Raw genomic sequence first — 17,061 nt, forward strand, 5'->3', positions numbered from 1 at the left:
GACGGGACGGGACGGGACGGGACGGGACGGGACGGGACGGGACGGGACGAGCCAAGCCGAGCCGGGACGAGCCGAGCTGTGCCGGGAGGAGCCGCTGAGGCGAGAGGAGCCGGGAGGATGCGCGCGGCGCCGGCGGAGGAGTCGCCGATCCCGGTGTGCTGAGCCCGCAACAAGAGCCGCGACTCTCCCCAGCGAGGAGAAGGGAGGCGGAGGCGGCCCCTCAGCCTGCGGGAAGCGGCCACAGAGCCCGGCCGGCGGGGCCAAGAGAGGCTCGGAGCAGCGATGGCGTCGTGGCTGGGCGGGCTGGGCTCGGGGCTGGGCCAGTCCCTGGGGCAGGTGGGCGACAGCCTGTCCTCGCTCACCGGGCAGATCTCCAGCTTCACCAAGGACATCCTGCTGGAGGGCGCCGAGGAAGTGGGCGGTAAGGGGGGCTCGGAGCTGCGGGGCGGGCCTGGTTCCACCAGGGAGCCTTTCGGGCTCCTCTGGGACCCGCCGGCCGGGAGAAGCTGGTCCCGGCTTGATGCCTTTCAGGAGGGCTGCCGGCTTTACTGCTTTTGTTTCCGTTTTTATTCTGCCCCTGTGACCTCAGGATATGGAGAATAAACAAACATATTCCCTGGCTGTAATAGCATAAGTAAACCTGTTTTAGGCTTATTATTCGGAAGTTTCTAATTGCGTGATGTGTTGTGTTAATCCGTATTGAAAGCACACAAACACTCTTCTTCCATTCTGCTTGCTTAGTTTATCTAACCCCCCCCCCCCCCCCCCCAGCTGATTAGCTGCTTTTTGACTGGTTTCATGAAACTGCCGAGTTGTAGCAGTACAGAGGTTGTTTTGCCACTGGTGTGATCTAAGTCTGACGTGTCACTCAGGCAAAGGTCCAGTGTTTCTGGTGGTTTTGTTTGTATTTCAGTTGGGCCCAGACAAACCTGTCAGGTTCTACAACTCTCCTACAGCCAAGTAGGAGAATATGGCCCTTGTTTTATAGGGATTAGAGACTGGAACGATTTATGTTTAAAACAGAAAGAACAAAAAAGCCGAGACATCAACGTAAGGTATTCAGTAAAGCAATAGTAAATCTAGCTTAGAATATAGTATTTTCTTTAAATTTTTAATAATGAGTTTTGTTACAAATTTTTAATACTTTTTTTCTCTTAAGCAGTTCTGTAATGTAATAAATATCAGTAGGTTAATACCCCTACTATTGTTTACCTTCTTGTAACTATAAATTATTTTTAAAACTAGCTTTCTCAAATTGATGGTAAGAATAGCAACCACAAAGAACAGCTAAGACTTCTGAATAGTCCTCTTAAATATGTGATTAAGCAATTCTACTTCGTTTGCAACCTCTCATCTATGAAGCATTATGAAAGTATACTGTGAAAGTGTGTATTGTATAAATCTTGTTGGCAAGCTGATACTACATGTCTCATAGGGATGGATTTTTTTGTAATACAGGTAAAAAGCTCAGAAGAGAGAAATTTATTCTTATAAGTGTGAAATTATCTTTTTTTTTTTCTCTTTTCTGAAAGACTTGCTTAGGATTGTTTTAAATTTCAAAATCCATATTAGTTTAGTTTGGAAACTTAGAGTCCTGAACTATGCAGCCAACTGGTGTGTTTGTTTTGCTTTCATAAAAAATAAATTGTGATTTCAGTTCACATATTCGTGCATGAGTTTGTGCAAAGAGATGTACTGATGCTCAGTAGTTACTTCCAGGTGTACTTCACTGCTAAATACTGCTGAGAACAACTTTGGTGTCCTAAAAATTTCGGAGTAATAGATTGATTGCTAGACTTGAGGGTGTAAAAAATCTGGTGGCATCCAAGTACTCATCTGTAGAGACTTTGAAGTACTTTGTGACCTAAAGAACACTTTAAATAGTTCCTTTCTTTCCTTTTTTTAATTTCCTAATTTCTAAAATTCCCTAATTTTTAGTATTATCCCTTACATTCAGTGCTTTGACTGCCATGAGAACTGAGAACGTTGTTTGTGCATTATAGACTTTAACATCTTTGTTTCATAGTTTTTATGGGTAGATTGTTGCCTCTGCAGTGCTTGAGCTGCATCAGTTTTAAATAGCACATAGGAAATGATGAAATACAGTATTTACCTGGAAATTATGTTTATTTCAAAATCTGAAAAATTGTCAGGATTGCTTTATAGTCAATTCAGGATGATTTCTCATTGATAAAACGAAATGTGGTATTTCTGCCCATTAAAAGTGGGACATGGGATGAGTTAACATAGTTTGAGGAAGGTTGATCATTAAAGGAAGTGTATCCAGGGATGTGCTTTTGGTACAGGATAAACTGGGATGGTAGATGTGTTACCTTTGTAAATGAAAATGAGTTTTATGGGGTTGGTGTTTCGTTGCATGGGTTTTAATGGGTCTGGGTGATTTGTTTGGGTTTTTTCCTGAACATTTAGTCACTGCTGTGTGCATTTAATGGAACTAATTCTTGTTTCGAAACTTCACATGAGATTACAAAGGAACACACAACTGTCATGTCAGGGGCAAAGTTGTAAATGAGAAACAGATTCAGGAACACAAAATAGTCAAGTAAAACATTTTCATTTCCCTTATTTTAAAGCTGAAATCTATACTAATGTATTAGGTTTTTGATTTGATTTAAAGCCTAGATACAAGTAAACTAAACTTGGTTCCGAAAGACTGTCTGACAAATAATTCTGTCAGTGTTCTTATAAAAACAACTTCTGATATTTACCTAGGAATGAACATTAAAGCAGTGTAAAGTAAGATATATATTAATAACTGTTCTTAACTGCTGTCTACTTAACAGATTAAAAGGATTTTAATAAAAATGAAAATTTTCACTTTCTTTCAGATGCAGCAACGGAACTCCACGTGTCCAATTCTAGACTCAGAGAAATAGAAAGTATTAATGCAGCACAAAAGTTTGAAGTAAGAAGCTTTGGAACACTGTTGTAATTAAAAGCAGTACATAACATTTATTTTGTATAAAGGTGAAATATTGCACTGAAATTACTTGTCCCTGGGTAAATCTATAAACAAGGGTGATTGTGATATTAGAATGTGACTTTTTGTGACAAACTGCCATCACAGTCAGGGAGATAAATTGTTTTATTGGAGTATGCATGTGGTGCAAGTTTTCACCTTTTACTGCATCCCTGACTGTACCTGCCTATCATGTGGACTTGGACTGCAACAATAGACTTGGCCCTGAAAATCTTGAAAATGCAAAAATTCTTTAAGTTTTCGTACATTTTAGCTCTAGGTCAAGTTTCATATATGACCACAAGAACAAGCAGATGTAGAATGTCTGCTGATGCAGGGCAGAGTGTCTTTTGCAGCAGCTTCAGGCACAGGGTGGGTGTGTTCCCTGGTGATGTTCTCTCTCTGTGTTACCCTACCCTGTGGTCATTCTGACATAACTATGGCTGCTCCTGGTCTTCCAAAACTGTTTGCAAATCCCATGTGCCCTTGTGGAAAGTGGCTTTCTGCACTCTTACAGGACTTGGCCTTGTGGCTTTATTTATGACTCTAAACCAACAACTTTCTTTTATGTTTTCAGTCCTCAGGAGCACTGTGAAGTTAATGTAGTATTTTGGGGACATAACTGTTCCTGCTTTTCCTTTTTCTAGTTTCTTGCCAGCTGCTGTTGGAGAGAGAACACTGGATATTAACTCCAATTTGTGCTTTATGGCCGTTCTTAAATTCCACCTGCGAATCTTCCTAAGATGTAATTTCAGTCCTGATTTTCTTTTATTTTTTTTTTATTCTTGGCATTTACCTCTGGTCATCACAAAACTTTTATCTGAAAGTGAGCCAGAGTCCATGCCGTATAAAAACAGAAAGCTTGGACGTGAACCTGATTTTTTTGGGCCCACACTTGGACATTGCTGTTACTTTGTTTTTTGAATGAAATAACATGAGAAATCTGTACAATTTTATTTATTTATTTACTGTTCATTACCTTTGTGCTTTTCTGATTCTTTAAGAACTGTGCCAAGTTTACCAATGTTAATTTCTTATTTTTGCTAGAATGATAGGCTGAAAAAAGTCTGTAGTGACTTAGAAGAAAAGCACGAAGCAGCAGAGTTGCAAATAAAGCAGTTATCTATAGAGTACCGCAATCAGCTTCAACAGAAAGAGGTAGGATACAGAGTAAAATATCTCAGTAAGTATGTCCAATATTTATCTGTTGTGGTGTTTAAGTTTTTTGTTATATTATCTGTTCTCTTCCAGTAGAAATACTGGTCACACCTGTAGTTTCTTGTTTTGTTAATGTCAGCTAAGACATATATTTCATTGTGTCATGTAATGTAAGCAGAGCTGTCGGGAGATAGCTGAGATGAGAAAACTCTCTGGGGATGTCGTACAGCTGTCAGAATTTCTGTTGTTTCTGGGATCGCTGTGAGAAGTGACACTCAACTGCTTTGTATTTCTGATTCTGTTACCTTTAAGGAAGACAACAGGAACAAATTCTTATTTGAAGCAGTTATTTTGTCTGTAGATATCATTATTTATCTTAACGTACACAATTAAAGGGAACAGAGCTAGCTTTCCAAATTTGTAAAATGTCCCTCTGATGGAAACACCAGCTTTATAACCTACTGTGTAACATGAGATTTCATAGCCTTTTAAATGAAGAAAGTTGTCAGTATGCCTAGAGTTACACAAATGTAGTTTTATTTCTGCTTTATTCATAAATGCATGTGGGAGCTCGAGGAAGCAGAATGAGATGTATAAAATTCTGCTTCTTAAATACAATAATAGAGTTTTTATGAGAAAATTGTGTGCAGCTAATTTCACTCTCTTGCAAATATGTAGATTTTCAATAATGAGTTGTTAAAAGAAGTAAAATGTAATAAAAATAACTGGGGAGGCATCATGTATTGCCTGACTTTCATGTCTGAATACCCTCTTTATATATTTAAATTTTTTTATAACCTGTTAGCCTGAATCTTGTTATAGTACTTGTGTACCTTGGCTGCTAAAAAAAAAATACCTGTCCTTTATAACACATGAGCTAAGACTGCATTTCTCCACTGTGAGAGCATTTGGGCTTTTTGTTTTGGTTTGGGGTTTTTGTTTGTTTGTTTGTTGTTGTTTTTTTTTTGGTGAAAATGATCAGTAGTTTGTGCTGGGGGGGAGTTGTTTGGTTCATGTTTCATAACGCCACAAAGAGTAAAGTAAACTGTATTTTGATATTCTTCTTATTCAAACAATGCATTTTATTTCGTATATTCAGGTGGAAATCAGCCATCTAAAAGCCAGACAGAATGCACTACAGGAACAACTGCAGAAAGTACAGACAGCTGCTCACACTGCACAGTTAGGAGCTGGTGTTTTGGCACCAGCCACTGCCTCAGCTTCCTATGTTCCAGGGGTCAGACATTCCTCAGGTTTTGAAGGAGATGACATGGATTTTGGAGATATAATCTGGTCACAACAAGAAATAAACAGATTGTCCAATGAAGTTTCGAGGCTCGAATCTGAGGTTGACCACTGGAAGCAGATTGCAGTGGTGAGTGGTTTTTCCTCTACTTTGCCCTTCCGTTTCCCTTCCAAATTATCATTTCCATTGCATTTGGTGTTTTTGGAGTGGATGTTTTAAGAGTTCATACTGAAAAATTTCTAGAAGCAATATATTTCAATGGAAAAGCTGAAACCTCTTGCTGACATGTGACTGGGGACACATCCAGTGACTGACTTCCATATCCTTTTTTGTGATGCTTTTACGCATAATTTGTCAAGTTAGGTAAAGGGTTTCATGACCATTTGCCTAGAATACAGCTTCAGGGTTTCATTTTTGTGCAACCTTTCAAAAAAATATTTTGCTTCTTCCTGGCTCTGGTATTGATGTTATATTGATAGCACAGTACTGTTCAAAGTAATAGTTGGATACTTGCATACTGGTTTTACTTGCTCTTCTCTCAATCCTTGATATATCAGTTATAGTTTATGGTCTGTTGAGACAAGAAAGAGTATAATCTTTCAAGCTGTTGGTGATGTGGATCACCATTTTTCAAGGTATAGCCTGATTTCAGAGGTATGCTTTTGCCATGTGGAAATACTCAAAATTAAGCAACCCTGTTGTCTTACTGCGTGCAATAATACCTCACGCTCCAAACTTTTACACGTATGCATGTAATAATAAAAATCCATGGAAAATTAAAATGTTTCCATTATAATGTTTTTTTAAAAATCAAAATTACTGTGGATTTTGGTTTTGCTTCATGTTAGCTTTGTTGTTTTCTACTTTTGAGTATCAATAGAGGAAGCACTTACATGAAAAATACACATATTTATCATAATTTTCATATGGATGGATATGTGGTTTTTCTTTTTTCAGTCCTCAAAAATGCAAGGCACAAATGATGCTGAACAAAATGAAATATGCAAACTACAGAATATTGTTAAGGTAAGATGACAAACTCATCTTCTCTTAAGCCTTTATTCTTCATGGTTTTGCATGTGGTCACATGACTTGTAAATGTTTTAACTACCACTAGCACTTACATGATTAAAAATGCATGTGGGCATGGAATAGCACAGCAATATTTCAGTCAGCAGTAGAATATTTAAAAACAGTTACTCTGAGAAAGGGTATTTGTATGATTTAATACAGTGTGTAAGCTTGAACAAAATTACATTAGTATTTATGAGGGAAAATCACTTTGTGAAGCTGTTGGTGAGTTATGAAACTGAAACAGAAAATAATTTCTCCTTTCTTAGAAACATCTTGCTTTTTTTTCATTGAAGATGCAAAATACGAATTTGCTGTCATCCCTGAAAGTTACTGGAAATATGTCCTAGTGTATCCACTTCCTTTGTAACACCTGTGATCTCTCTACATGGGTTTAATATTTGCTGTTGTGTAGAGCATACTATTTGTAAAAACATAATTTTTAAAGGAATTTCATTTAATGTTTAAAAAGTCCAGATCAACAAAAATCAAGAAACTTGACATGTCCTGTGAGGTTCTTTTAATAAATCCTTTAATTTGACTAGGGAAAACATCTTACTTTTTATTACATTGTTTTTTCATAAGGTGCTGTCCTATATTTTGCCATTTTGCTTCTCTAATGATATTTTTTAGGAGCTCAAACAGAATTTAAGTCAAGAAATAGATGAACATCAGCATGAACTGTCAGTATTGCAGGATGCACACAGACAAAAGTTACTGGAGATAAGTCGTCGACACCGAGAAGAACTGAGTGAATATGAAGAGCGAATTGAAGAGCTTGAGAACCGATTGCAGCAAGGTCTTTGTTACCAGATGCTTTCTTTTTCATTTCATGTAGAATGAATTGTGGTTATCCATTGAATATGCACGTAGCAGTGTAGTAGATATCAAATACATGATGTTTCGGAATTCGAATTTCAATTTCATTTCAGCTTCCTGTTTAAGATATTTGTGTCCTGTCCTGTATTTTATATTCACTCTGGTTGGCTTGAACATTGGAATGATAGCATTTCATCTCTGACATATATCAATCTGATATACATATCAGTCATTGTGCTCTAAATTATACACTTTCTAGGTTTTTTTTCAACTTACACTGAATATAGGTGTGGATGAGACATATAGAATTGAAAATAAGAAAATATCAGCACATAACTTTTGTGAGAAGTACTCTGTGCCAATTGGGTTACTTGGGAAAGCTCAAGGATTGGGTAGTGAGGCACTGGAACAGGTTGCCCAGAGAAGCTGAGGATGCCTCATCTCTGGAAGTGCTCAAGGCCAGGTTGAATAGGGCCCTGAGCAACCTGATCTAGTGGGTGCAACCCTGCCCATGACACAGGTGTTGAAACTGGATGATCTTAAAGTCCCTTCCAGCGCAAACCAAACTATGATTGCTGTAAGGACCACTCCTTAGTCTGTGGTGGGACTAGAATGTAGGAGAAGCTCATTAGTTCCCACAGAGAACTTTTTGTTGTCTGGTAGGTATTTCATATTCCCTAAAAATACTCATGTCAGGTCGGCTTCCTCTAGGGGCTTCTTAGCACAAATATATAAGATTTGCTTGTAAACCTCTGCTTTGTTATCTGTTAAAACTTGGACTTCTTAAAGAGTATGTACTCTCCTGGAATGAGAGATTCATTCCCTTCTTGGTAAGAAGAGAAGTATTCTCACAGCCTCTTTGCTTCTAAGGTAGTACTGATAAGGAATTTATTTCTTAAAATCAGATACCTATTAAGATGTAACTGTTTTTTATTCCATGTACATACACCAGCAGGCCTAATTTAATGAAGTCGAAGACAGAAATCCCTTTTTTATTGCATTACCAGTTACCTGCAAAATAAATACTGCTCATGCTTTTGAGGAAGTACAGTATTTTATATTTTTGTTTAGTTCATTCTGTCTGACAACATAATAGGGACTGGGGCAGGGGCAAGTGAAGTGAATTCACAAGCAGTGTGCTTTCATTTAATTTTTTTTCTGTTCACTCTTGATGATGCCTTTTTGTACATTCTGACTTACTTGGAAATTACAGAGGATTGTACAGAAATATGGATGTCATGATAGTATGAGGTATCTGTGAAAATATTATTTCTGAAAGATGTTTTTCTTCAGGTGGAAAAATTTTATGCATCATTAAGCAAATTATTTGTAGCAAATTTTTCTCTATAGCAACCATTTGGCAAACCTTTGAAATTTAATTAATTAAATGATAAATAGATTTTGCATCAATTTGAATTAGGTGGCATTTGATAAATTGTTCTTAGAAAACTGAGGGATTCCAAGTCCTGATAAATTACCTTCTGTCATCTCCTCACCAAGAGAGGTGGGGATCAAGTATATTCTAATTAAATTGTGAACAAAATATGTCTTGCAACCCTTACCTTTTAAAATTATTTTGAACCAGGTATATCTAAGTATTCAAGAAGCTACTTAACAAACCCATAACATGTATAGCACAGCCCCAAATGTTAAACCTATTTAAGTAAACTTTCTGTTGAAGATGATTGTGTCTTCATTTTAGGCTATTTCCCTCTGTCAGGAGAAGAGGTGGAAGAAGAGACTTAAGTAGAAGATCTAGAGTGATGATTTTGGTTAATATTGCAAACAATATCTTTTGTCTTTTAGATGGTGTGAGCACTGATGCCATGGATGACTCTAAAATTACTGAACAGAAAAAAAATGCTCAGAGTCTACAAGGAGGAAAAGCGGAAGAGTTGCAGGTTGAGGATGAAATAAGAGAGTTAAATCACAAATTGTCTTCTGCCAAAGCAGAAAACAAAAATCTTCTGAAAGAGCAAGAATTGGCAAAGCTAGAAAAAATTCAACTAGCACAAGATTATGAAAAGCTTAAATATGAGTTTAGTGTGCTTCAAAGATCTGTGGCAGAGCAAGATGATCTCCTGAACAAACCGGAGAAACTCCAGTCAAAGACATCATTACCACAAGATGTTGTCAGACTACAGCAAGCATTATCAGGTACTAAGATTATGATTTTTTTATTAGTGTTTTTTATTTTTAGTATATTTTCACAGGCTTTCACTTTTAAAACTCAATATTTTATAAATTTGGAATAGAATATGAGAATATGTACCTTTTAAATGTTGCTGCTTTAGAAAAGCATTATCCATTGAAGTAAGGCTAAGCAGGAGATGTAATTAGGGCTAGCATGATTATCACAGGGCTTTCTGATAGGGTAAGTAATCATGTCTGCCAACAGTTTGGTAGGGGTTTTTTTCTTTAAAAGTAAGTGAGCCTCAATAGCAGTTGTTTGTTTAAATTCTGAAAGTACTTCTTTTGTGTGTATAAAGGCACTCGGTTGCTAATATCTTCTCCTTAAGGAAACACTGTCACATGCCAGTTCAAGAAATATATATGTAGGTAGAAAATACTTTAATATTGCATAACTGATAAGCTGCAGTACCAAAGTCCTCCTGATGTGGAATCAGTTGTAAAAGTAATGCGCTGCTTTGCGCTGGTGACTGATGGCACATTTGACAGCACTCGTGCTTGTCGTCACAAAATGCTGTGAAACTATTCTCTACTGAGCAGCAGAGTTCTGTAGGGGCAAGGTGGGAGAATGATTTGATTTTATCATAGTTTGAAAAGTAGTAAAATTATGTATTTTATTTCATTTTCTTTTATAGAAGCGGAAAACGAAATAGCAAGACTTTCCAGTTTAAATCAGGTAAAGCAATTTCTAAATTAAGCCAACAGAAAAGTTCCTAACAGTAGTAACTGATGGAAAACACGTATTTTGGCACTATATGGGAGTTTTTTGAGCATTCACACTTCTACATGAATAACATTGTAATGTAAAAGGAAATAATTGTTGTTTAATTCTATAATTGCACATGGAATTGATGGAAACAATATGTTTTGATTTGTGAAACTCCACCGTGTATTCTGTTAAGGAAAACTAGTGGAGTTCCACGTTATTTAGACAGCTGTTACTTAGACAGCTGTAACATGTATTTTTAAAGTATTAATGGTACATTCTGTAAAATGTGTCATTTTCTACTTCTGCTTTAGGATGTTTCAGTTTTGACACTTATCAGTTGTAAAATCTCTCTCTTCTTCTATGTAGTAGTGTAATAATACTCCATTCCATCTCGCTGATGAAGTTTAGCAGAGGAACACGCAGTTTCTCTGGAACACTTTTAATTTTTGTCATGGTTGACTTGGTCCTTTATAAACTCTCAGACTTGAGAGATTTGGTTTAGTTTGCTTTGTATCGAAGTATCTTTTGACTGAGGTCTTCTGTGTTTTGCATGCATTCAAGGGTTCCCATAGCATTTTTCATAATGATGTTATTCAGGTGCCCTTGATTAAAACTTCCTGTCTCCCCATGCAGCATTGCACATTTAGGGTGTCTCATGCAGATATGTTAGTTTATCCCAGCTGTCAGTCCATATCTCAGAGGTGGATATAATTTCTTACCATACCATGGCTTTTTATGCAGAAGTTTACAAACTGCACTCCTAAATGAAGCGATGAGGAAATAAGTGTGTATGTGTGAATGGTAGAGACAAATAGTTCACAATGAAGAATTTTAAACTGGGGTAGTATTCATATAGGCTTACCAATTCTAACATGAAAATGCATGCTTTGCTTTCAGTTGAGGAGGGGAAAGGAAACAATCTCAAATCAAAACAGTTCATAAATTTCACCAAGATAAAGTCTAATATTTATAATTTATTTTTTTTTGTCTTGAGGGACTTGAGAAGGAACTGACGAGTGCACAACATAAACATGAGAATATTCTTTCTCCGAATACAGAGGATCAGAATTCAGAATTAAATCAGTTGAGACAAGATTTGGAAAGGAAAGAACATGAATTAGATGAAAGCATTGCTGAAAGAGAAACATTAATAGCGGAGTTGGAAGAACTAGATAAGCAGAATCAAGAAGCTACTCAGGTAGTAAATAATACAACTAATTATTAAACTGCTAAATAAATGTTTAACATTTATTTATGTGAGTTTATCTTTTAAGCTGATGTTTGAACATAGATAGCAGGGAAATAAAAGTTATCCTCTGAGGCTTAAAAAAATATTGGGACCGGTGTTTCTCCGTATTTGCCATCTCAGTGTGAAATTCTGAAGTGTAAGGAACCCCCTTGTTATGGACAAAGAAGTAATACAGCATGTCAACTATCTATAACAGATGTTACTTTACACAGTCCAGTTAAATAGTACCTGATTTTTCATTGCAAGATTTCTGATGGAGTTTAACCTACTAATATTCTGATCTGTCTGAATTACATGAATGACTTTTTTAAAACTTTTTTCCTTTCATAATTTTTAATTATGTTGAATATTTAAGTTACTTAATTACAAGTTCTTTATAATACAAGCATTTGTGGAGTAAAAAAGGTCACCAATTGTATGTAATCAGAATTAAATTATACTTTTTTGTTACAGTTCCGATATATTTGACCTGTAAACTTAAGAGTTGCAAACCATCTGTTTTCAAGATTGGTTTACTACATGGAATTGAACATTTAAAGTTCTTCCTGTGATGTGAATCCAAGCAAGTCTTGTTTAAAAATAAGCTCAAACAAGAAGTTGAAAATTGAATATACAGCTATTTTAAATGTAGTGCCGCCCTTTTTTTAAGCACTGAGTGTTTGCTGCATTTGAACTGCCTTGACAAATTCTGGCAGTGCTTTATTTTTAGGTAGTCCTTTTTTATTTTCTTTGATCAGGTAGTTAGAGTTCTTTTAGGGGAGATTTTTTTTTTTTTGTGAAGTGTAATCTTCACAAAATACTTGATACTTGGTTTTAATTAACTAAGGATTGACTAGTTGATACTACTTGCTAACTTATGTTGGCAACTAAGAAACATTTTTGTTTCTTCTCGAAATTTTTTTTTTTATTGTTGTTTAGAGGATGAAAATGAAATGCATAGTTCATCTAGTTCTCCTGTCCTAATTAATTCTTTTCTTTATGTTCATTTCAGCATATGATTACACTGAAAGAGCAGCTCTCAAAACAACACACAGAAACTGATAGTATCATCAAACAGCTGAAATTTGATGTTGATTCTGAAAGAAAGAAAGTATCAGAATTAGAAATTGAGAAGATGAAAATTATTAAAGAGTTAGATAGTCAGAAAGAAAAACTAAACCAATGTTCATATGCGCTTAATGATTTGCATATAAATAAGCAGCAGCTACAAGATAATATTAAAAATCTTCAGGAACAATTAAGGAAAGCCCAAGACTGTAATTCACATAGTAAAAAAGAAATTGGAGAGTTGCAGCAGAGACTAAAAGAAAGAGAGGAGGAACTTCATGTATCCTTGAGCAAGTTAACAGAAAAAAGTAATGAGGAATCTAACTATGCTTGTCAAGGTCTGATTCTGAAAGAAAGAGAAGTAGAAATTGCAAAATTACAGAATGACATTTCAGAAAATAAACAAGTAAATGAACACTTAGAGAAGTCTCTGTCTGATCTCAGAACAGAAAATGGAAAGCTCATAGCAACCATTGAAGAACTAAAACAGGAGTTAAGTGATACCATTTCTGAGAAAAATAAAGTTTACTTGGAAAAAGACACTGTTGTGGAGGCTTTGAAAATGGAAAAAAGACAGTTAGAGAGCGAATTAAACCAGACAGAGAAGAGGCTTTTGGAACAAGCACATAAGTATAAGCAAACTATTGAGGAATTATCAAACGCCCGCAGTATGGATACCACTGCACTGCAGCTTGAACATGAGCGCCTGGTTAAGCTCCATCAAGAGAAAGACTTCAAGATTGCTGAACTTCAGAGTAGCATTGAGCAGATGGAGACTGACCATCAGGAAACCAAAGAGATGTTGACTACTAGCTTAGGAGGACAAAAGCAGTTGAGAGATCTCTTAAAAGAGAAAGAGGTATTTATTGAAAAATACAAAAATGAAGCCTTACAGGTGAAGCAGGAACTTGAGGAGTATATGAAAGTTTCAAAAAAGCAGGATGTCTTCAAACAGAACTTGGAGGAAAAAGACAGAAGTCTCGCAGTCATGAAGGAAGAAAATAATCATTTGAAAGAAGAAATTGAACGCCTCAAGGACCAGCAAAGTAGATCCACGCCTGTGGTTGAGCCTAAAACTTTAGATATTATTATTGAACTGGAAAGTGAGGTAACACAGTTAAAAATGATAAGGAATAATCTTGAAGAAGAAATAGAAGTTCACAAAAAAACGATAGAAGATCAGAATCAAACAACAGTGAAACTTCAGCAGGCATTGCAGGAGCAGCGAAAAGAAATAGATGAGTCCAGATTTCAGTGTGAGCAAATGAATGTCACACATGAAAGACTCTTTTTAGAGAAAGATGAGGAAATTAAAAATTTGCAGAAAACAATTGAACAAATTAAAACTCAGTTGCACAAAGAGAGACAGATTATTCAGACTGATTCTTCTGATCTTTTTCAGGAAACCAAAGTTCAGACTCTTAATGGAGAAAATGGAAATGAAAAACATGACTTATCTAAAGCTGAAATAGAAAGATTGGTAAAAGGTATCAAAGAAAGGGAGATGGAGATTAAACTTCTAAATGAAAAGAATGTTTCTCTAAGTCAGCAGATTGATCAGTTGTCTAAGGATGAAGTTGGGAAACTTACTCGGATCATTCAAGAGAAGGATTTAGAAATACAAGCTCTCAATGCTAGAGTTTCCTCAGCTTCCTATAGGCAGGATGTTCTTGGTCTTCAGCAGCAGCTGCAAGCTTATGTTAGGGAAAGAGAACAAGTATTAGCAGTTCTAAGTGAAAAGACAAGAGAAAACAGTCAGTTAAAAACGGAGTATCGTAACATCATGGACATGGTTGCTGCTAAAGAAGCAGCTTTGGTGAGGTTGCAGGAGGAGAATCAAAAGTTATCTAACAGATCTGAAAACAGCAGTCAAGACATGTCTAGAGAAACTATTCAGAATTTATCCCGTATCATTCGAGAAAAAGATATTGAAATAGATGCTCTGAGTCAAAAATGCCAAACCTTATTGACTGTCTTGCAGACATCCAGCACAGGTGCTGATAACGGGTCAGGAGGTGTGAACAGTAACCAGTTTGAGGAACTTCTACAAGAACGTGATAAACTAAAACAGCAAGTAAAGAAAATGGAAGAGTGGAAACAACAAGTAATAACCACAGTTCAGAACATGCAACATGAGTCAGCTCATCTCCAAGAAGAGTTACACAAGCTTCAAGCACAAATTTCAGTTGAAAGTGATAGTACTTCAAAGCTGCAGGTAGATTATAATGGCTTGATTCAGAGTTATGAACAGAATGAGAAAAAGCTGAAAAGTTTTAGTCAGGAATTAGCACAAGTTCAGCACAGCATAGGACAGCTTTATAACACCAAGGATCTTCTCCTGAGTAAACTTGATTTGGTATCACCATCTCTGGTAGCAGCTTCCACCATTTCACAGCTTTCAAGTGTTCAACACAGTCCTCCTGAAGTACTCAGTGATGAGTGTAAACTCCTTCAAAATGAGTTGGAACAACTGAAAAAAAAGTTGCAAGAAAAAGAGTCAACTATTAGGACTCTTCAGGAAAACAATCAGCGATTATCTGATTCTGTTGCTACAGCATCAGAGATTGAAAGAAAGAGTCAAGAAGGGACTGAGTCAGAGATGAGGCAGATCAAAGAAAAACATGATGTCTTACAGAAATCGCTTAGGGAAAAAGACATATTAATTAAATCTAAAAGTGATCAGTTGCTTTCTGTGAGTGAAAATCTTAGTAACAAAGAAAATGAAAATGAGCTTTTGAAGCAAGCCGTGACTAATCTAAAAGAAAGAAATTTAATTTTAGAAATGGATATTCGAAAACTGAAAGAAGAAAATGAAAACATAGTTGCAAGGTGTAGGGAAAAAGAAACAGAATTCCGTGCACTTCAGGAAACTAATATGCAATTTTCAATGATGCTGAAAGAGAAAGAGTTTGAGTCTCACTCAATGAAGGAAAAAGCTCTTGCTTTTGAGAAGCTGTTGAAAGAGAAGGAACAGGTATGTCCATTCATATTTATGACTGTCTCTTAAAATTAGTCATATGATAATGAATTTTTGTATATGTAACCCTCAAGTGTTTACCTGAAATATGTTTGTGAGTCCTTACTGCATTACATTCACCAAAAATCCTCCCTATGCAAAATTAAAAAAATAAAAAAGTCAACAGGTGAGTGGTTTACAATGTTTTCTGTTAATTGTGCAACCATAAACTACGTTTTTCATTTATTTGGAAATTGCTTATTTACTGAACAGCTGCTTAATATTTTACTTTGGCCCCATTCATGAAATGTGACTTTTACTGAATTTATGGTGCTCAAACTTCTGCAGAGCTAGTCAGCACAACTAATTTTCCAAGGTACTTTCCTCTAGTGTTTGTTATTCCAATGGGATTGCTTTACAACATCTCAGTGAGATGAATGGGGAGACTCCATTTAAAAAAAAAAAAAATTGGACACACTGATTTAGTAGTTTCTGCTCAACAATTTGACATATGGAAAAATTGATACTTTGAAGAAAGTTTGTATTCAGAGAAAAGTTGCAGTGGCTTAATAGTTACCATGTATGTAATTTGAAGAAGAATCTTTTTAAAAAGAGCAAGAAATTACCTGGCATTATTGCTACACCATGTTGTATGAACTGCTGCTGGAGTTAATGAAGTAATGTATGAATTGGCACTTCTCTTTGAGAAATAGGTGTTAAGTACAGTGCAAATAGAATTTTCCTGTATTTTTGACCAACTCTTCACAGCAGAACTCCAGGGTGCAGATGTTTTTGGTTTGCTCTTAGGCACTGAAAGTGAGTTTGGCCTAATGGGCAGTTTTTTCTGGTAATTAATCCTAAACAGATAATTTTTTCTTTACTGCCCAGGTCTCTTTGGATCTGGTTGCCATTTGTCCTACAGTTCTATGACTCAATGCATACTGTGCTTATTCTCCCTGTTGTCCTTGGCAACCCCATTTCATTTTACAAGGTTATGAGCATTACCCACTGCCAGAGAGTGGTATTTATACAAACTCTTTCTAAGTAACTTGGCATTAATTTTTCTCCTGCACTGTAAGTATAAGAAAAAAATGCATAGAGTCGTAGAATGCGTTGAGTTGGGAGTTTAAAGATAATCTTGTTCCAATCCCCCTGCCATGGACGGGGACACCTCCCACTAGACCAAGTTGCTCAAAGTCCCTGTTGTGGGGCTGTCGTGGTGTCTCACCACCCTCACATCTCTGAAGCATTTTCAAACATAGCTATACCTATGCTATATCTGCAGTGTAAAGTATTTGGAAAAACAAAATATTAATTACATTGAACAGTATGTGTCTTTTTTAAATTTATAATTTAGAAATCTCAACTTTGCCATAATACATGTGAAAAACTAGGATTTTTTTTTTTTTTAAAGAAGTTTTACTTAGGACAGATGTTTAGCTCCTTTTGTTCATAGCAAAGGCTTCTAAGGAAATACTGTAAAATTGTGATGAAAAGGTTTATTGTCTCAAAAGTGCAGTTAAATTGTGAAAAATAGCTTTGAGACTTCTTATGTTCAACAGTCTTGCCCATATACAATACACTAATGTTTTACAAATTGACAGTGTTACTATTTTGGGGGTTTTTATTCTAACTC

General features: G+C 36.2%; 1 protein-coding gene across 2 annotated transcripts in view; it reads left to right on the top strand.

The window, feature by feature from the left end:
* The first annotated feature begins 30 nt into the window (after positions 1-30).
* TRIP11 (thyroid hormone receptor interactor 11) overlaps positions 31-17,061 on the top strand; it is a 30,753-nt gene continuing 13,722 nt past the window's right edge. For both annotated transcript variants that reach the window (XM_027637704.1, XM_027637705.1), the window contains exons 1-10: positions 31-421; positions 2,850-2,926; positions 4,028-4,138; positions 5,238-5,513; positions 6,342-6,410; positions 7,089-7,254; positions 9,081-9,431; positions 10,100-10,140; positions 11,168-11,371; positions 12,414-15,443. In XM_027637704.1, the coding sequence (XP_027493505.1) occupies positions 283-421; positions 2,850-2,926; positions 4,028-4,138; positions 5,238-5,513; positions 6,342-6,410; positions 7,089-7,254; positions 9,081-9,431; positions 10,100-10,140; positions 11,168-11,371; positions 12,414-15,443 (4,464 nt within the window). In that variant the 5' untranslated portion in view covers positions 31-282. The remainder of the gene's footprint in view (positions 422-2,849; positions 2,927-4,027; positions 4,139-5,237; positions 5,514-6,341; positions 6,411-7,088; positions 7,255-9,080; positions 9,432-10,099; positions 10,141-11,167; positions 11,372-12,413; positions 15,444-17,061) is intronic.

Source organism: Corapipo altera, unplaced genomic scaffold, assembly GCF_003945725.1.
Source record: "Corapipo altera isolate COAL_440 unplaced genomic scaffold, ASM394572v1 23, whole genome shotgun sequence".
Lineage (NCBI taxonomy): Eukaryota > Metazoa > Chordata > Aves > Passeriformes > Pipridae > Corapipo > Corapipo altera.